Below are 21063 nucleotides of genomic sequence, written 5' to 3' on the forward strand. Positions count from 1 at the left end.
TCTTGCTCAAATCCAGAGCACTCTGACTATCACAATAAACGCCATAATCACTTTGTTTCAAACCCAACTCTTGGAGAAACCGCTTCAGCCACAACAACTCCTTGCATGCTTCTGTAGCGGCTATGTATTCAGCCTCGGTTGTAGACAAAGCAACACACTTTTGCAACTTGGATTGCCAAGACACGGCTCCCCCTGCAAAAGTAAACAAGTACCCAGACGTAGATTTTCTACCATCCAGGTCACCTCCCATGTCAGCATCTGTAAATCCTTCCAAGATTGGTTTGGAACCGCCAAAGCACAAGCACATCTTAGAAGTCCCCTTCAAATATCTGAGAATCCACTTAACAGCTTCCCAATGGTCTTTCCCTGGATTAGAGAGAAACCTGCTCACCACACCTACTGCATGAGCAATATCTGGCCGTGTGCACACCATTGCATACATGATACTTCCTACTGCTGAAGAGTAGGGAACAACTGCCATTTTCTCCTTTTCTTCATATGTTTTTGGACACGACTCTTTGCTCAACTTGATATGATTGGCTAAAGGTGAGCTTACCGATTTGGCTGCTTTCATGTTGAACCTTTCAAGCACCCGTTCAACATACTTTTCTTGTGACAGCCACAACTTCTTGGATTTTCTGTCACGAATTATCTCCATGCCCAAAATCTGCTTGGCTGGCCCTAAGTCCTTCATGTCAAAGGACTTAGATAACTCTTCTTTGAGCTTTTTAATCATAAAAGCATCTTGACCGACAATCAACATGTCATCAACATAAAGCAACAAAATGATAAATTTACCTCCAGAAAATTGTTTGATATAGACACAAGAGTCAGCATGAGTTCTCTTGTACCCATTACTCACCATGAATGAGTTGAACTTCTTATTCCACTGTCTCGGAGCCTGCTTAAGACCATATAAACTTTTCTTGAGCTTGCACACCAAATTTTCTTTACCTTTGACTTCAAAGCCTTTGGGTTGCTCCATGTATATCTCCTCTTCTAAATTGCCGTGGAGAAATGCAGTTTTAACATCTAACTGCTCGAGCTCAAGATCCATGCTTGCTGCCATACCAAGGATAACTCGAATGGAAGTCATCTTCACCACCGGTGAGAAAATCTCATCAAAGTCAACTCCTTTCTTTTGACCAAAACCTTTGACAACCAAACGAGCCTTGTACCTTGTCATGTTGTCGTCTCTTTTCAATTTGAACACCCACTTGTTTTTCAATGCTTTCCTGCCCTTTGGAAGCTCCACCAGCTCATAGGTATCATTCTTTGATAAGGAATCCATCTCCGACTCCATTGCCTTCATCCATTTGTCACTGTCGTTATGAGCTCTGGCCTCCTCATATGTTTCGGGCTCTCCATAATTAGTCAACATGATATACTCTGATGAAGAATACTTGGTAGACGGTCTTCGACTTCTGATGGATCTTCTGACCTGATCTTCATTCTCTTGTAGGGCTGGAGGCTCCCCCTGATTGGGTTCTCCTTGAATCTGCTCTTCTTGACTAGGCTCCCCCTGATCAGCAATCTCATGGTCTGGCACATCTTGATCAGGCTCCTCTTGATTAGCATTATCTGATTCTGCAGGCACTTCATTGGCAGTTGCTTCAGGGATGTCATCGTGACTTTCTTCATCTGAAGCTAATGGATCAACTCCTCTGACTGCGCCATCTGGTTGTGCCTCTTTATCCGAATCCCCAATTGTTTGTTCTTCATAAAAGACCACGTCTCTACTTCGGATAAACTTCTTCTGGTATGGGTCCCATAATCTGTAACCAAAATCTTCACCGCCATAACCAAGAAAGATGCACGGTGTAGCTTTGTAGTCTAACTTCGATCTCTGCTCTTTGGGCACATGCACAAAAGCTTTGCAACCAAACACCTTCAGATGAGAGTAAGACACATCATTACCAGTCCATACTCTCTCTGGAACATCAAGACCTAATGGTACTGATGGAGATCGGTTGATCAAATAGCAGGCTGTCCTTACAGCTTCACCCCAGAACTGCTTAGATAACTTTGCAGTCCTCAACATACACCTGACTTTCTCCATGATGGTTCGGTTCATTCTTTCAGCAACACCGTTATGTTGTGGAGTTCCAGGAACTGTCTTCTCATGACGTATGCCATGTTTTACACAATACTCTCTAAACTGGTGAGATGTGTACTCGCCGCCGTTGTCGCTACGAAGGCACTTGAGAGGTTTCCCAGTTTCCCTCTCCACCATGGCATGGAACTCCTGGAATGTCTGAAACACCTGGTCTTTGGATTTCAACAAATACACCCACACCCTTCGTGAAGCATCATCAATATAAGTAACAAAATATTTATTTCTTCCAAGTGACTCGACTTCCATGGGACCACACACATCTGAATAAACAAGATCTAACAAGTTTCCTTTCTTTGTAGATGGAACAGAAAAACTAACTCTTCTTTGTTTTCCGAATAAACAATGCTCACAAGAGTTTAACGACGTACCTTTGGCAAAGGGAATATGAGACTTCTTTGCCAAAACTTGTAGGCCTTTCTCGCTCATGTGGCCTAGCCTCTTATGCCATAAGTCTAGAGATGAGTCCTCCACAGCATTCAACTCACCTTTCAAAACCTTGGCATTTGACCGGTACAACGTACAACAAAGTCGTGCTCTTGCTACCACCATTAAGCCTTTAGTAAGCTTCAATTTTCCTTCGCCAATATGGTGATAATATCCTTGTCGATCAAGGGTACCGATGGATATCAGATTGAGACATATATCAGGAATATGTCTCACATCTTTCAACATCAATTGGCAGCCGAGATTAGTTCTTAAGCAGATATCACCAATTCCAAGAATTTTGGAATAGCTTTCATTCCCCATCTTCACTATGCCAAAGTCACCTTCTTTGTATGTACTGAAGAACTCCCGTTTGGACGTAGCATGGAAGGAAGCTCCATTATCAAAGATCCATTCAATGTCTCTGTCAGAGTTGCCCATATGCAGACATTCACCAACAGACAATATTTCTGGTACATCACCATAGATGACAGCGGTGGTATTGCCAGTATCATCTTTCTTCTGATTGTTTCCTTCCCTTTGCTCTCTCTTCCAAACTCGACAATTTTTCTTCATATGGCCTTCTTTGCCACAGTGGTGGCATGCACCCCTGAACTTTGACTTGGATCGGCTAGGACTCCTGCCATGACCTCTAGGCCCTCTACTCTTGCTTCTTCCGCGGTTCTCTGTGACAAATACTTGGCTGCTATCTGTGCCAGAAGTCTTTCTCCTTGTTTCTTCATTGAGCATGCTATTTTTAACATTATCAAGAGTAAGAACACCATTAGAAGCAGAGTTACTTATACTCACCACAAAGGTCTCCCAACTGTCTGGCAAGGATCCAAGTAACAAGAGCGCTTGTAGCTCGTCCTCGATCGTCATTTTCATAGTAGCCAACTGGTTGATGATATTCTGGAAATTGTTCAAGTGTTCTGCTACACTTAAACCATCCTTGTACTTCACATTGATGAGCTCTTTGATCAAGAAGGCTTTCTTGGCTGGGGTCTTCTTCTCGAACAAGGACTCAAGCTTCGTCCAAAACTCGCGAGCATTGGTTTCATTAGACACATGGTGAAAAACACTATCATCCACCCATTGTCTAATTGTGCCAATAGCCTTGCGATTCATCTTCTTCCACTCGGCATCGGACATGCTCTCGGGCTTAGCGGCATCTCTTTCAATTGGCTCATGCAAATCCTTGCAATAGAGAATGTCCTCCATCCTTGGCTTCCATGTTACCCAATTGGAGTTGGTGAGTTTGATCATAGTGCCACTTCCTTCCATCTCGTAGTACGAGCCAACCGGGCTCTGATACCACTTGTTAGGAATGTCGGTACTACAAGATAGAGAATGCACAAAGTAAAGTAGAAAATGGACACCAAGAATTTATGTGGTTCGGCAATTTATGCCTACGTCCACCAAACGAGGATTAATCTTCACTATATGAAGAATATGAGTACAACAAGAGTAGTCTTACCAAGCCAAAGACAAGGCTTGATGGATACAAGAAAGTATGACACAAACTTTCTATAACACTAAACTTCACTCACACAATGTGTAGTGGAACACTCTCACTCTCACTCTTGGAGTGGAACTCTAGCTTTGGACTTGATCCTTTGCTACTCACTCTCTCTTGATTTTCTATTGGTTACATCACACCCATATTTATAGGTGAGGGCTTGGCATTCTACTAGTTTCTAGTTCATTCTTCAAACCTCTTAGTATAGAAAAATCTAGACTAGCCACATACTTGTAGCTTCTAGATCTTTCCATTTGCAACCAAGGAAGCTAGTACTCTCTAGCTTCTTCCATCAACTTAATAACATGCTAGAATTGTCTAGCATGCTCCAGCCATCTCTCTTGCTTACTAGAATAATCTAGAACATTGATCATGGGCTGGACCATATACCAACACCCATCACATACAAGTAACGTATGTGATGCCTATTAACTCATCGGAGAATGAATCTGCGGTTGGCTTGAGTGATTTGTCTCATGGATTGCTATCATGGAGTTTTAACTTTGATGGATTGGAAACCCTCCCAAGTAAAGTACGTGGTGTGCTTGAGTGATTCGTTGCGTGGATTGCTACTATGGAGTTCGAACTTAGATGGATTGGAAACCCTCCCAAGTAAAGTACGTGATGTGCATTGATTCATAAGTAAAGTAACCTTTGGCTTTGGTTTTATCCTCTAAATTGAATACAATGTGTAACACATTGTCGCTCCTCAACTTTTATGCACACTTCTTGTTAGTAAATTGTAGAAGAAGGCACTATGTGCAGACCAGTTGAACACTAATTGTGAGACCGGTGAAGATTACTTGCTAGTCAAACAAAAAGCCAAACTAACAACAAAATCTGTAGCTTTGGTTTTCAATCTAAATTAATCAATTAGTGCGTAGTGTAGTGACAAAAATGTACCTCGAGGTACAATTTAAGAATCAATCAATCAAAGAGCCAATCTAATTAACACAACACGTAATCATGAACCGTGAAAAAGAATACATGTTTTATAACTATTTCGTAATTAGTTTGCATGTTAGATATTTAAGGAAAGTATGCAAGAAAATTGCTAAAAAAATAAATACAAAATAGTTATCAAACGAGCTCCAAAAAGTAAAGGAGCTTTGCAAACTGTTTTTGAGGCTAAGAGTAATGGGTGGGTGCTTTCCATTTCCTTCTTTTCATCCAGAATCTCCTCCACTTTCGCTTCATTTTCGCTCTCCGACGCACCGCCTTTAGCAACGCCGTTCTTCTGGTTTGTGGGGTCTTTAGCCACGCATGTGAGGTCAGAATAAGGGGTAAATATGAGAAACTACATGAAAAAAAAAATTGTAGAAATGATCCCTTAATTTTAATTCAATTGGAGAAATAGTTCATCAACTGTAATCCAATTGGTTGGAGCATTAGTCCCTCAAATTTGATTCAATTGTAGCAATGATTCTTACAATACGACTCGTTTTGAAAGAATTTTGACGAAGTAGACGAAAGGGCTATAGCTGCCCGTTTTAAGGAGCTAAGGGACCATTGGTCATAGATTTTTAATTGAGGGACCATTGCTCTTGGTTAAAGCTGAGGGATCATTGCTACAATTTCCTCTATTTACAAATTACAAAAATAAGGTTTTCATGAAACATCAATGCTATGGTTGCCACTGTTTTCATGTGATGCTTTGGGTTTTCATTGTGAATCTACAAACAATATGAGAAAATAAGTAGAGAGTATTAGTAATAACATAAGTACCTTCAAAGTAGACAATTTGCCCATAGCAACACTTTTACTCCAATTTCGTGAAGAAGACTATAAATTAAGTATTTTGTCAATTCAAATTAACAGTTTGTGATCATGTTTATGAAATAAGTAAATTATGATATTGTACCTTAATCCTACTCTTCAACGTTTTCAGTTTGAGCGAGGTGTGATGGTTGTAGACCTGTTACAAAATTAACTTTTAAATATATTTCAAACTAATGTAATAAAATGTACTGCAGTACATAACTTTAAAACAAAAAAAATATTATTATACCTTATTTAGGGGAAATGTATGGTTACGATTAATTTTCTTCCTGCTGCCACATAATTGTGCAATTGATAATCATGTATTTTGTATAACTCTAAATAATTAATTGGTAAACATATTATAAAGAAAAAACTATTGTGAAGGATATATAGCCATGATGAGTAGGATTATACCTAATTCGTTGAACTTTTTTTTTAGGACTGTATTATGTAAGTAGGAGTTGCAGTATTCATTTATGCTAAAGTATTTTTCATGCGCCACCTATATAGGATTGAATTACATTGGGCAACAATTGTGACATGATTGGTGATATGCTTGTCAATTACAATGCTGAAATTAAATGATTTAGACCTAATTTGACCGGAGTGTTGATTTTTTTTTTGTCATTTATGCTCGCATTAGGAACAAGAAAGAAACTAATTAAGCTCAAGCTTTGAAACTCAACCCAACCTGCCTAAGAATGATTTAAGTAGATTTGTTTATCCATTTTCTTAGGTGGCAATGGGTTGAAAAAAACTCCAACCCGAGCCTACTGAGTTGACCAACAAATTGAGTTCAACCCAGCCAACCCATTGGATGTCCACCCATACTGTCATCAATTCTTTTTTTTTTTTCCAAATTAACGAGTTATGTATTCCCTCACTAGTTCTCATTTCACTCATATTGATTGCAAGTTGTTTAGAGTAGATGGCCTTACTTTTTAAGGAAAATGAATGAAAATGGCTTGAAAATTTTGGATTTTAACGATAAGGACAAAATATAGGGTAAAGTGAATAGTATCAGGATTGACTTTTTAATGTAAAAATGTGGTTTTTCGTTAAAGTGAACAGTACCGGGAGCTTTTCGTTAATGTTCCCTACTTTTTATTACTAGTTGATTTCATATCTTAATAACATTTTTTTTTAAAAAGGGATAAGCAGTTGGCTTTTCCATGACATTATACTTTTTTAGGGGCTAAGAAAACTCACAGAAGTATTTCAGTCTCCCATTGACCATCATCATGTTAATAATTTTCGATAATGTTATATCGCCTAACCTAGGAATCAATAGTAGTAAAACAAACTTTTTTTTTTATCCACAAAGAGATACAAATTTAAAACCTCTCCAACTATTATAAATGGTGCGCTTTAATGACTTGAAACCCCCACATAAAAAATTTCTACACAAAATTAAAAGAGAAATTAGTTGAATGAGCTGAAATAATTAGTTCTCAATGTATCGTCCATAATAGTTGTATTGTTGATACTTTTAATCAATATGTTGTTTATATCTAATTTCTTTTCCAAGTAATGCTATGGATGTCATATTTTAAACCACATTAATGTTCCATTTCATGTGACAAGTGATGCATACAATTAATATCCAATCAGATAAATTTATTAATTAACGTGACATATACACATCATTTACCCCGTCAAATAATATACACATGTGGTACAAAAATGTAATCTCGCTAATATATTTCTTTCCATTAATTCAACAACTAGAATTTTATTTCATATCATTTTAACCTATTTTTCAAATTAAAATGTCAATATAAACCAAACTTTGCGAACCACGCCGAAAATATTGTTCTCCCGCGAAAAGGTTTGGATAGTCCGAATCCCGATGCAGCGCGGGTCATATACTTTAGGGTCAATTTTAAACGGGTCTCCTCTGCACGACTGTCGTCTGCAAGAAATGAACGGCTAAAACCCACAGCACCGCCGCCGTACACAGCCGTGGCAGCAGCACAAGAAGAACTACTTCACAGTCTAAATCTAATCCCTATCCCGGATAATGCTTTCCATCCGCTTCCCTATACCAATCAAGAACGCTCTCACTCCTTCCATTCCCAGATTCTCTCGCAACCAAACACCCAGAAGAATCCGATCACATCCGCGCCTCTCCAACTCTCTCTCTCTTCATTGCGCAACCGCAACCGATGCGGTTGTTCACAGGGAAGAGAGCAGAGAGCAACTTAATGACCGATTTGCCCCTGGTGTACACTTTCCGCCGGATGACGAGCCGTTGCCGGTGGGCCTACGGAGAGAGCTGATGCCAAGACACGTGGCCGTGATCATGGACGGAAACGTGAGGTGGGAGAGGCGGAGGGGGCTGCCGGCCGGGTCGGGTCACGAGGCGGGTGCGCAGTCGCTGAGAGGGCTCGTTGAGCTGTGCTGTAAATGGGGGATTAGGGTTCTCACTGTTTTCGCGTTTTCTTTTGATAATTGGACTCGGCCAAAGGTCAGTTGTTCAAAACTCAGAAGCAAGAGAAGTGCTTTCTGATGTAAAGTGCTTTTTTGGTTGTTGTTTTGGTTTTGTGTTTCTTTTTGGAACTGTGGAATGATTTGGCTTGGTTATAATGTAGGTGGAGGTTGAATTTCTGCTGGATTTGTTTGAGAAGATGATTAGCTCCGAAATCGACGATTTTGCAAGGTAGCACATTTATGTTCGAAATCATCACATTTCTGCATAGGTTTTGTTGGGACGTGCTGCAACTTGAAATGTTTGTCCCATTTTTTGTGAGCTTTGAAACTGTTTTTACTTCCTAGGGATTTTTATTCCCCTAAAAACTTGAATTGCACATTTTCGTGGTAGACTGTGGCCGAAAACTCCTAACCTGAACTCGTTCCAATGAACCTAATTGTATATTGTCTTGTTTTGGTGTTAATCGTTAGAATGTATTCGTTGAAAACTCTCTGGCAAGTTGAGACCTGCTAGATTGAATGGGTGGCTGGTGTACTCAATCTCAATGAGGTACTGAGTTACAGTGTTAAAACATCTGATTTGGCTTCTATTTGCTTTGACAGCGAAGGTATTCGAATATCAATCATTGGGGATTCATCAAAGCTCCCTAACCCTTTACCGAAACTGATAAGTGATGCGGAGGAGAGAACGAAGGACAACTCTAGACTCCAACTAATTGTGGCAGTGAGCTACAGCGGAAAATATGATGTTGTGCAAGCATGCAAAAGTATTTCTCAAAAGGTAAAAGATGGGGTTGTTGAAGTGGACGATATCAATGAAAGCCTCATTGAACAAGAACTAGAAACTAACTGTACCGAGTTTCCCTACCCTGATCTGCTAATACGAACAAGTGGCGAACTCAGAGTCAGTAACTTCTTGTTGTGGCAGTTGGCCTACACGGAACTTTTCTTTGCATCGGCACTTTGGCCTGATTTTGGGAAGTCTGAGTTTGTGGAGGCCTTGGTTTCCTTTCAGCAGAGGCAGCGGCGTTATGGTGGAAGAGATCTATAAGTGACGAATTTGTATTTCCTTTCAGCAGAGGCAGCGGCAGAGGCGTTGTGTAAATATTAGCATCATATGCTGGTTGCACATGTATTCTTTCTTGATCTCATTGTCTCAGTCCCTGTATCAGTAGCTGCATCAAATATTTATGAATCTATGTAGCATGTGCTTTGTCTGCCCATCTACCTGGTTGTTTCCTAGTTATGGCTTTACCAACGGTAAATTAGTGTCATCATGGTCATAGAATGAATCGTTCATACTCTGTAATTCTATTGTTTCTCCATATCTTCTCTTGCATCTGATTATTTCGGATTTACGGGCACTTCCAATTATTAATTTTACCCGGGTTTGTCCATGAGCAGATAGTTAGCATGAAGACTTTGTTTTGCAGGAGCAAGAAGATTATGTAAAGCATTATCTCTCGTTCAAATGGTAAGGCAAACAAATTAACAGTTTGCTGTAAACATTACTTTTTTAGTCAATTTTGCGTTAATCTTACGCTCTAAAAGTAATTATTGCTCCACATTGTAGCACAGTTGTGTACTTCCTGTTTGATTAATTACACCATTGGTGCTTGTAGCTATGATTTTTTTCGTCATACTGTAAAGTGAATATTCATAACTCCTTGTTCGCAAGGATAGATTTTACAGTACACAGTTTGGGCTAAACAATTCTACTGCTAGCAAATTGCTCAAAATTATCAGTTTCACTTACCAGGGGGCCGGGGCATTGATAATTGCTTATTCCGAAAGATGTTGTGTCGTCTATTACTATTATCCAGAGCGTGGATACATAATCATCATGTTTGATTAGGAGCCGCCTCATGCATAATGCTGTGGAGGTTCCTGAGTAGTGTGAACACCGGATTGTCAAACTGAATTATATGCAGTCATTTAGCTGATCTCTTCATTTATGTTCTACTTAATCCTGGCATCCTGCATTAGTTTAATGACAAAAACAGCAATTATGACAGCCAACCATGCTTATAGGTCTCCCTTGAGAGAGGCCTTTTTTTTTTGGTAATTCCATCAGTCTTTGCACCAATCCATTTAACTTGGTTTCCACAAAACACCATGCTCCAGGGAAGATTGCAGATCCTGGACAAGAGCAAGGATACTTGTTCCCCAAGGTATGTGGCTTTTGATTATGTCTTTTTTTTTCTTATGGTTTGTAATGATATGATAAAATCATCAGTATGAGAAGCAGCCACTCTTGGTCTAAAACGTCTTTCCGCTAGAGTTGGCCGAAATATGTACTCGAAATGTGGCTATGGTATCCGATTACTCGGAAGAGAAGGAGAAAAATGAAAATGGACGAAACCGACAAGGGGCGTCCCTTTCCTTCCTGCTACAGAAGCATCCCTGATTGAACAATAATGTGGTGGATAGCAGGCCCCTAACAAGGGAGATGTTACTAATACAGTACAGTTAGGTGTGTACTTTGTTTTTTTATTGCTGTTGCCATTTGGTCAGGTACGTTGAAGGTTAAAGAAGAAAGTGGGTGAGATGCGAAGGGCAGTTGGCTGAGATATTGGTTGCACTTGTAGTCTGTTATGTGGTTGTCCTACGTGAGGACGTCTAGATGAATACAACAAAGGAAGTAATTCTAACTCCCGGCTTATCTCTTTGCACCCATGCTCTTGGTTCCAAGTTCTAACCACAAGATCAAATAAATCAACGGTAAATTAAGAGGAAAACTAATGAAAAGGGTTTGAAAACTTTGAGTTTTAACGATAAGGACAAAATAAAGGGTAAAGTGAATAGTATCAGAATTGATTTTCTAATGTAAAAATGTGGTTTTTCGTTAAAATGAACAGTACCGGGAACTTTTCGTTAAAGTTTCCTAAATTAAGAGTACAAAACAAGAACGCAAAAATCCAATAAACACGTCTACGCCCACTTCTTATCGGATGAAGGAAGACGGATTTTTGATCGTTTCTATTGATGCGACGATATTAGGTTCTTTGCCCCCAAGGAGTTAGATTGCAAGGGCGTATCTGGTGGTATCGTATACAAGATCACGGCTGCATGGAAGAGTGGGCACTGCAGAGAGACGTGGAAACACCCGGCATCAGATACAAGTTATAATTCGGAAAGACGTGGAACATGTAAAATGTACCTAACCAACATTATAATTCATAAAAATTGTTCGCTACCAACAAGAAATAAAAAATATTAAGAGCTGTTAAATGAGCATTAATGTTGTGCGGATGAGTTGGTGGGTATCTCACTGAGTTATCCCCTCTAGGCCACTGTTCGAGGCCGCCACGGCCCCAATTTTTCATTAATTCTGCACAGCGTTTGTGTTGTACATGGGCTCCGCGCGCGTCAGCTAGGTCATCAATACAGCAATATATATGGGTACCACCAATAATTTTTTTTTGTACTTTATAGCATGAGAAAGTTTCCAGAAAAACTACAAATTGTAATAATTCTCCCGCTAAATTGGCCTCTGCGTACGAGTGTCCAAGTGTCTTCCAACGCTGCGAGGCTTAACGTTCAAACTCACGGAGGAGACGACGACGTAACAGTCCGCAGCATCATGTTCCTATCCCTGAGCTCTCCTATCTCAATCGAGAACGCCCTCATTCCCTTCAAACCGAGGTCCTCCCGCTCCCAAACACCCGGAATCCGATCACATCCACTCCCCTCAAATCCACTCTCTCTTCCTCGCTCAGCAGCAGCTGCTGCGGCTTTCAAGGAAGAGACGAGACAGTTTGCCCCTGGCGGGGACTTCCCGCCGGACGAGGAGTCGCTGCCCGCGGGTCTTCGGCGAGATTTGATGCCAAGGCACGTGGCGGTGATCATGGACGGTAACGTGAGGTGGGAGAAGCGGAGGGGGTTGCCGGCTGGGTCGGGTCACCAGGCCGGTGTACGGTCGGTGAGAGAGCTCATTAAGCTGAGCTCCAAATGGGGAATTGGAGTTCTCACTGTTTTTGCCTTTTCGTATGATAATTGGAATCGGTCCAAGGTCAGTTGTTCTCAAGCTTAGAAAGTGCTTACTTTATATTTTTGGTTAGAAAGACGTGATGTATTCATGATCAGCACTTGTAGCGTTGTAGGTTGGAGGTTTTAAGTTGAGATCTTGTAAAATGACAACTTCAATACTAAGTGTTTGTTTGATAGAGTTAAACTAAAGACAGCGATGGATCCAGGAGTCTAACATCGGGTGGTTATAATTAAAGTATGTTAGTCGGGTGACGGATTAGGATCTAGCGCCTATGTGCCTAGATGAGATGTAGGCGGACTAGGTGAATTTAAGTAAACTTATTATATATTATACAGATAAGTGTAAGAGAATTTGAGTTTTTTATTTTAATTAAATTTATCATTTAACATATTACATACAAAAATATCATAATTTTTGCTTTAGTATTTTAGTGAATTTGATAGTATGATATGAAAGTTCAAGTGATTACAAGTTTGTTGTACTTTACAAAATAGTTTTCAAATATCGTACGAATTTATAGTGAATTTTAAAAGAAATAAAGGTGTCAAACATATGGTATAAAAAGTATTGGTTGAGTAATGCACCATTCCTTTATCAATTAAAATATTAGGCGACACAACCTGATAAGAAACAATTTAACCAAAAAACAAAAAAACAAAAGGGAGTTGGTCATGTGAGAAAGGGAGAGAGAAACTCTTTCTTCTTCGTTGGAACCAAGGTCCAAGAATAGCAAAGCCATGGTGGTCTTTCTTCTTGATTCAAAACTTATGTTGCACAATATATGCACAACTATGATGGTCTTCTCTCTTCCACAACCTGCCCGTTGGGTGGTCATCAAAGGTCCTCACAAGCACTTATTTGGACTTTCTGGTGGTCCTGGGTCCATACATGCATCCACCTCTTACTAGAGTATCGAACCTGGAAAGCTAGAGTATAACACAAACGGGATAAGCAAATAAAGTTTTTTTTTTTTTCACGAAGTCTAGGCTGTTGTAGAGGGATTGAGCATTCCTTTGAACCAATGTGAAGATCTAGGGTAAATTTTGAAAGATTGAAACTCAAAGGAAATTGACGTTTCACTTTTTATTTTATTTTTTAAACTGAAAATTTGAAACTTGTTTGGTAACTACTTTATGTTTTCTAAAACTAAAAAGTAAAAATTACTTCTTTGAGTTTTCTTTAAATTTTTTTAAAACTAAAGTAGTTACCAAACTTGTATTCAGCTAAAAACTAAAACTGAATCAAAGGTCCCTAAATTATTATGTCAAGTTGCTTTAGTTAAAGGGAACTTTAACGAAAAACCACATTTTTATACTAAAAAGTCAATCCTGATACTATTCACTTTACCCTTTATTTTGTCCATATCGTTAAAATTCAAAATTTTCAAGCTATTTTCATTAGTTTTCCTTTAGTTAGGGAACTTTAACAAAAAGCTCCCGGTACTGTTTACTTTAACGAAAAATCACATTTTTACATTAAAAAGTCAATCCTGATACTATTCAATATCCCACCACTTCATTGTGTTTAAATTTTTTTTACTTTTTAAAAAAGCACGAATTTTGTTTTTGGTTGTTCTGTATGTCTTTGGAAATGTTTAGTGATTTGGTTTTGGTTGTGTAGATGGAGGTTGGATTTTTGATGACATTGTTCGAGAAGATGATTACCGCCGAAATCGACAATTTGGCAAGGTAGCACTTTTTTTTTTCTTTTTTTTTTTTTTTTTGTTCTAATTTAACGTTACATGTTTGAATTCATCATATTTCTGCTCATGTATGTTGAAAATGTTTTAATTTTTTTCTCTAATAACGCGTTTACTAATTCATAATCAAAATCAAAATACATAGTTGGTATACTAAACTAATTTCCTTTTGTTTCGACAGGGACGGTGTCCGAATATCGATCATCGGAGATTCATCAAAACTCCCAAAGTCTTTACAAAAAGTGATAAGTGACGCGGAGGAGAGAACGAAAGACAACTCTAGGCTCCACCTTATTGTGGCAGTAAGCTACAGCGGAAAATACGACGTTGTGCAAGCATGCAAAAGTATTTGTCATAAGGTAAAAGATGGCCTTGTTCAGGTGGACGATATCAATGAAAGCCTCGTCGAGCAAGAACTCGAAACTAACTGTACCGAGTTTCCCTACCCCGATCTTCTCATACGAACTGGTGGCGATATTCGAGTCAGCAACTTCTTGCTGTGGCAGTTGGCCTACACGGAACTTTTCTTTGTATCTGCTCTTTGGCCTGATTTCGGGAAAGCTGAGTTTGCGGAGGCTTTGACTTCGTTTCAGCGGAGGCAGAGGCGTTACGGTGGAAGATGAAGAGGTTTATAAGTGATCTGAAGTTGCCAATCTGCTTCTGTTTTGTAGTTGTGTTCCGCATGTTGCAATAAAATGTTGTACTATGTGAATGACTCAATACATACATACATACATACATACATACATACATACATACATATATATCACCAAGGGGTGGATGTGTTATGTAATGAATAAGTTGGTTTGCGGAACCACCATGCAGATCATTAACAAGAACAAGGATACTTGTGCTCCTAGGTACGTATGTGGTTCTTGATTATGTCTAGCAGCAGGTTAACCGAAGATATTCCATTTTCCTGGATTTAGCATTCATATGGAAACCCGGAAAGCTTAAGGCCTTAATCCGTAATTAGAGAACCTAATTTCTTATGCTTCAAGTCATGGTGCTTGTTGATGCACAATATCGGGTCGATTTTGTACAACTTAGATGCGACCGTAAATCACGCACATACGAACACAATGATATATCTTGGTTCACCCAAGTTGGAGCTACGTCATGTTGATGTAGATCTGGTTTCACTATGTAGAATGAGAGTTACATTGTACATAGAGGCTTGGCTAGCTAGACTTTGCCATCCTCCTAAAGTGAGGGTGATGATCCCTTTTATAGAACTTAGGTTTCTCTCTCAACTTACATACTTCATGGGCTAAGTAGTGAGACCTAATTATATGGAGGCGTAATTTATGGTACACCAAGTTTAGGGTTTGTCATTCCCTTGAAGTGAGGGTGAGTGATCTTTTTATAGAAAGAGTTTTTCTCTGTTCTTAGATACTTCATAGGCTAAGTATCGAGGCTTAAATATTGAGTCCCAATCAAGAAACTAATTTACATTTATATTTTAGAATATTTGAGTTCTACTTGTATTAATAATGATTATTTTTGTTTTGTAAAAAATGTGAATGCTTGAGTGAGAAAAAACTTTTTTATCACATGTGCAATGCATTGTCGAGTGTCACATGAGGAGAGAGAGGAGAGGAAGGTGCATTGCACATGTTAGATCATGTTTAAAGGAGATGTCAAATTTTTTAATAAATAATATTCTCTACATTAAGGGTTGGGGGAGTGAGTTAAGCTTTATAATGAGCTAGCAACAATATAGTTCAAATTCGCTTTTGGCGAGAATCGAACCTCAAACATTTCACTTACAAGTGAAGATAAATACCATTAGACCGTAGTACTAAATGACTCAAGAGATGTCGAATTAAAATGTTAATTTTTTTTACAGTTATGAAGTTGTTTATTACAACCAAGATGTTAAATTAAAATACTTGTTAGTTATTTATAAAATCAAATGTGTTTGTACCATACTTAGGGCCTCCGTATTTAGATCTCGTATAAATACTCGGGGAACTCAAATGTAATTATGTAATAGATGAATGGGCAAATATGTAATAAGTGAAGAGTCCTTATTCTATAAAAGGACTACTCACTCTCCTCATTGGAGGAGGCCAATTCCTAGGCTTGAGATCCCCAAAGCCTCACATCCCCTCTCATATTCAGAGCAAAGCTCTCACCCTCTCAATCCTCTCACAAACAGAGAAATACAATATCAGTGTGGACGTGGCCCAAACATTGGGGTGAACCACGATACATCTTGTGTTATTTACTTTCTTGCAGATTCATGGTCGGATTTACGTTGTTCCAAGACCCATCCGGTTTTGTGCATCAACATTTGGCGCCGTCATGGCGGTGATATCGGTGGTGTTTGGAGCTCCAGAGAATCGTCGGCACCCAATGCAAACTCACCGGTGTCAATCCTCTCTCCCAAGAGATGGCAGCTGGTGCTCTTTCAATTAAGATTGATGGTCCAATTGCAGAAAAAATACCTAGGGATTTGCTAAATCCAAAGGCTATAAAGTATATGCAATCTGTTTGTTTTTCGATTAAAGATGCGATTAGTAAGAAGGAATCTCGGAAGCCCAATGCTCTATTCGGCATTACAGTCACACAAAGAACCAAATGTACGAACCCCACCATGTGGTCCACCGCAGAAGGAAGGACATGGATGACATAGGCTTCCCTCTGCAAGAGCACATGCCATTCCACTACAAGGTCACAGCAACAACCAGACCAAAAGCAAAAAACAAAAGCAGAAAAGAAAAGAGAAAACGAAAGCAAAAGCAAAACCAAAAAAAGGAAATGGCATTATTCCCTTGTCTGTCATCTGCCAAAAGAAAGAAAAATAGAGAGAAAGGAAAAGGTAAAACGCTCAGTAGGCGCAATACGCACATGGAAAAAGATCTGCAACAACCCAGTACGCAGTAAGTGCAGTACGCACCAACGATCTGCAACTGTCGAAGCTTTTGTGTCGAAACCTTTGTTTTGAATGGTGTAATTTATTTTTCTTATCTTTCGGAGACATCTGTATAAACCCCATCAGAGGGTAATTATAAAATAATAAAAAAAAATAGCAAGCCCAAAGTAATAGGCTGAAATGTTATGTGGAGGGCGAAGACCCATATGCCCAAAAGAGCCAGGTCCTCTAATATCACCAACCATGTGATCAAAAGTACGTCCAGTACTACAAAAAATTATTCGGCAGCCTGCCGCTATTATCACCAACCAGGTGATCAAAAGTACACCCAATACTCCAAAATTATTCGGCAGCTTGCCGCTATTACCACCAACCAGGTGATCAAAAGTACGCCCAGTACTCCAAAATTATTCAGCAGCATGCTGCTATTATCACCAACCAGGTGATCAAAAGTACGACCAGTACTCCAAAATTATACATGAGCATTACTCATGTCAATCATACATAAACATTCATGAGCATCACTCATGTCAATCATACATAAACATTCATGAATATCATTCATGTCAACATTCATGAGCATCACTCATGTCAACATTCATGAGCATCACTCATATAAACATTCATGAGCATCACTCATGTCAATCAGCTTCAAAAGCTTCATTTACAGAGCTCTAGCTTCGAAAGCTTCATTTACAGAGCTCCAGCTTCAAAGCTTCATTTACAGAGCTCCAGCTTCAAAGCTTCATTTACAAAAGCTCCAGCTTCAAAGATTCACTTTCAAAGCTTCACTTGCAAAGCTTCAGTGCATGGTATACAAAAACCGCCCTCGAACAACTGCCACTTCGGCTCATACATGGATTAAATTTGAAGTCTCCAGCCAAAAGACTCTATTGACTGAAGACTTGGGGAACTACATTATATACCATATATTGGGCCACAACTGGGCCTCATGAAAAATTCTTGGGGGACTTAGCCTATTATTTATGTATTGAGTAGCGAGCCCTTATTCTATAAAAGGGACTCCCTCACTTTAATTAGAGAGCACTCATTATTCATGTACTGAGGAACGAGCCTTTATTTTATAAAAGGGACTCCCTCACCATCATTAGAGAGCATCGCCGCCTGCTGAACAACCGCATCGCCGCGAGCATCACTCCTAACCCATCACTTATGTATTGAGGAGTGAGCCCTTATTCTATAAAAGGGACTCCCTCACCATCATTAGAGAGCATCGTCGCCTGCTGAGTAACCGCCTTGCCGCGAGCACCAACTCTAGCCCATAATTTTTTGTATTGATGAGCGAGCCCTTATTCTATAAAAAAGACTCATTCACCTTCAAACGCCATAAGCCGAGCCAATCAAGGCAACATAAGCCACAAGCAGAGCAGCCTCGCAACATGTGCTACTTCTGGTTGAGCATCATTTCAGATTGGGCACCGCCTTATATCGAGTATCAGTTCTAGATGACATCTAGTTACTTCGGCCCACACATGGACTGAACTTCAAGTCTCCAGCCAAAAGGCTCTCTTGACTGAAGACTTGGGGGACTACTGTTTGTACCATACATAGGGCATCCGTATTTAGATCTCGTATAAATACTCGAGGGACTCAAATGTAATTATGTAATAGATGAAGGGACAAATATGTAATAAGTGAAGAACCCTTATTTTATAAAAGGACTCCTCACTTTCCTCATTAGAGGAGGCCAATTCCTAGGCCTGAGATCCCCAAAGCCTCACATCCCCTCTCATATTCAGAGCAAAGCTCTCACCCTCTCAATCCTCTCACAAACAGAGAAATACAATATCAGTGTGGACGTAGCCCAAACATTGGGGTGAACCACGATATATCTTGTGTTATTTACTTTCTTGCAGATTTACGGTCGGATTTACGTTGTTCCAAGACCCCTCCGGTTTTGTGCATCAACAAAATGGATCAAAACTTACTAATAAATTAATCAATAAGTGACAAAAAATAAACAAACATGTGGGCCATCATTAAAATAAAACAAAAAAATTGATGTTGCCTTCAAATTTGGCAATAAAGTGGAGAATGTCATTCCAGGTAGGATTTTGAATCTCCTTTAGAACCAGAAAACCCTTTTTTTCGTCAAAAACAGTCTACGTAAGATTTTGATATCTCATTTAGAGATGCTTTTAGTATCTTTCTAGCGAGCAACACAGTAAAAGAGATCTCAACGGATCTGGATCCCCTCTTGACCTTTAAAAACTGAGCCTGCTGAGTAGGCTATCGTGGCCATTGAGATTTGATCAAACGGCTACAATTATTATAACTTTTAGAGGGCCCCCTGTTTGTAGCCATTAGATCAAATCTCAACGGCCACGATGACCTATTCAGCATGGTCAATTTTTAAAGGTCAGGAGGAGATCCAGATCCCTCTAAATATTCCAAGTAGGCCGCTAAGACAATCTTAGTAACTCTAGTCTTCTTTATGTGAGGTTTGGCCCAAACATTTACTCGAACGTTGCAAAGTTATCAGATCAATGAGTCAAAGAGGAGAAAAAATAAAAAGGAAATTAATGAAAATGATTTGAAAATTTTGAGTTTTAATTAAATGGATAAAAATGTGTTGTAAATGAATAGTATCAGGAGTGACTTTTTAGAGTAAAAATGTTATTTTCGTTTAAAGTCAACAACACCTGTGAAGCCAAAAATAATCACAAGGCGACATGTGGATTTTTGGACAAAAGAGGGCAAAAATACCCTTGAGGTACAATGGGGTTCCTACGAGCGAGCAGCGGGCAATCATCCTTCAACCAAATCAAAAGTGCCCAAAATAGGTAACAAATTCAAAGTTATTTCATCCATCCTCATCCTATATTTTTCACAAGGTAATTATTTCATAACCTTCAAAACATCCCATATAAATTACATAACTCCCAAAATATTTATTCAAAAAATGTGTTGATTAACCAATTATTGGATTAATTGCCTAATTAATCCATTAAATCACACATTAAATCATAAGTTACACCCTAAAAAATATCCAAATGGGACCGGCCACCCTATCCCTATAAATAGGCTCCAATTTTCACCAAAAGATCATTCCAACACTCTTGCAAAAACTCCCAAATCAAAAGTGCCCAAAATAGGTAACAAATTCAAAGTTATTTCATTCATCCTCATCCTATATTTTTCACAAGGTAATTATTTCATAACCTTCAAAACATCCCATATAAATTACATAACTCCAAAAATATTTATTCAAAAAATGTGTTGATTAACCAATTAATGGATTAATTGCCTAATTAATCCATTAAATCACACATTAAATCATAAGTTACACCCTAAAAAATATCCAAATGGGACCGGCCACCCTATCCCTATAAATAGGCTCCAATTTTCCCCAAAAGATCATTCCAACACTCTTGCAAAAACTCCCAAAAAGCTCTCTAAACACTTTTCTCTCTAAATTCTAATTTTGGCATCGAGGGTTCTTCGGCCAAAGCCCCCCATTCATCGTGGGCGCGTGAGGCTTTTGGCCTTAACCAAAGGTGTTAGTTGTTTTGTAGGTGCAATTTTGTTCAAGATCAAGGAGAAAGAAATTTACATTCACAACACTGGAAGTGTTTCATTAAAACTCTCAAAATAAAATGAATAGCAACAAAACTGACAGGGACGCTCCCTTCCTGCTACAGATGCATGATCAAACCTGTACCAAACCTGTACCAAAATGCAGTGCATTTCCAATGATAATGATTGAATAATAATGTGGTGGATGGCAGTCCCAAATACGGGAGAAGATTCTAAAAAAGTAAAATATTAGAGGTAGGTGTGGACTTTGTGTTTTGATTCCTTCTGCCTTTGGTTTGGTATGTTGAAGGTTAACCAATGATGTTCCCTTTGCTTGGATTTAGCATTTAGAAAATTTAAGGTCTTAATCCTTAACTAAATGACCTAATTTGGTCTCCACCTAATCGTGGAATATTGCAGGTTAATTTCAATTAGGAAACTATTATTAGCACTTCAAAAATTTTGTTATACACTACTCACAAATGTATTTTTATTTCTAATTATAAAAAGTTTGGAGTGCTAATAACTATTCCATTTCAATTATTCTTCAATACTAATGACTGATTTTCTAGTTAGATCAAGAATTTGTTGTATTTTTCATTCTTTAAGTCAATGATGTCAACGGAGTAGGTTTCTTTCTCTTTCTAATTTCTCTTTCTTTTAACTTCCTCGTATTTAAACAGTTGCGATTAAATCACGTCAACATCTA

General features: G+C 38.9%; 2 protein-coding genes across 6 annotated transcripts; both read left to right on the forward strand.

Annotated features, from left to right (window-relative positions):
• Positions 1-7625: 7625 nt before the first annotated feature.
• Positions 7626-10900, forward strand: LOC103418815 (dehydrodolichyl diphosphate synthase 2-like). 5 transcript variants are annotated; one of them, XR_011579189.1, is made up of 6 exons: positions 7626-8286; positions 8411-8478; positions 8853-9381; positions 9658-9723; positions 10374-10420; positions 10764-10900. XR_011579189.1 is itself a non-coding variant. In XM_008356928.3 (3 exons), the coding sequence occupies exons 1-3, from the start codon at positions 7840-7842 to the stop codon at positions 9298-9300; spliced, it is 963 nt and encodes a 320-aa protein (XP_008355150.3). In that variant the 5' UTR covers positions 7626-7839; the 3' UTR covers positions 9301-9558. The 5 variants fall into 5 exon arrangements, 1 of the variants encoding a protein (XP_008355150.3); XR_011579188.1 differs by having other exon boundaries at positions 9658-10420; XR_011579187.1 differs by having other exon boundaries at positions 10374-10900.
• A 779-nt stretch (positions 10901-11679) lies between these two features.
• LOC103418805 (cis-prenyltransferase 4, chloroplastic-like) lies at positions 11680-14874 on the forward strand. The gene is made up of 3 exons (XM_008356918.4): positions 11680-12261; positions 13861-13928; positions 14121-14874. Exons 1-3 carry the CDS (start codon positions 11686-11688, stop codon positions 14560-14562), a joined length of 1086 nt encoding a protein of 361 aa, XP_008355140.3. The 5' UTR covers positions 11680-11685; the 3' UTR covers positions 14563-14874.
• Positions 14875-21063: the final 6189 nt, after the last annotated feature.

The sequence above is a fragment of the Malus domestica genome, chromosome 03 (genome assembly GCF_042453785.1).
Source record: "Malus domestica chromosome 03, GDT2T_hap1".
In the NCBI taxonomy this organism is placed as follows: Eukaryota; Viridiplantae; Streptophyta; class Magnoliopsida; order Rosales; family Rosaceae; genus Malus; species Malus domestica.

Coding starts and splice junctions, on each gene's coding strand:
- LOC103418815 (XM_008356928.3), top strand. CDS start 7,840: ATGCTTTCCATCCGCTTCCCTATACCAATCAAGAACGCTCTCACTCCT. Junction 8,287..8,410: donor ATAATTGGACTCGGCCAAAG/GTCAGTTGTTCA, acceptor GTTATAATGTAG/GTGGAGGTTGAATTTCTGCT. Junction 8,479..8,852: donor GAAATCGACGATTTTGCAAG/GTAGCACATTTA, acceptor TTGCTTTGACAG/CGAAGGTATTCGAATATCAA.
- LOC103418805 (XM_008356918.4), top strand. CDS start 11,686: ATGAGAAAGTTTCCAGAAAAACTACAAATTGTAATAATTCTCCCGCTA. Junction 12,262..13,860: donor ATAATTGGAATCGGTCCAAG/GTCAGTTGTTCT, acceptor TTGGTTGTGTAG/ATGGAGGTTGGATTTTTGAT. Junction 13,929..14,120: donor GAAATCGACAATTTGGCAAG/GTAGCACTTTTT, acceptor TTGTTTCGACAG/GGACGGTGTCCGAATATCGA.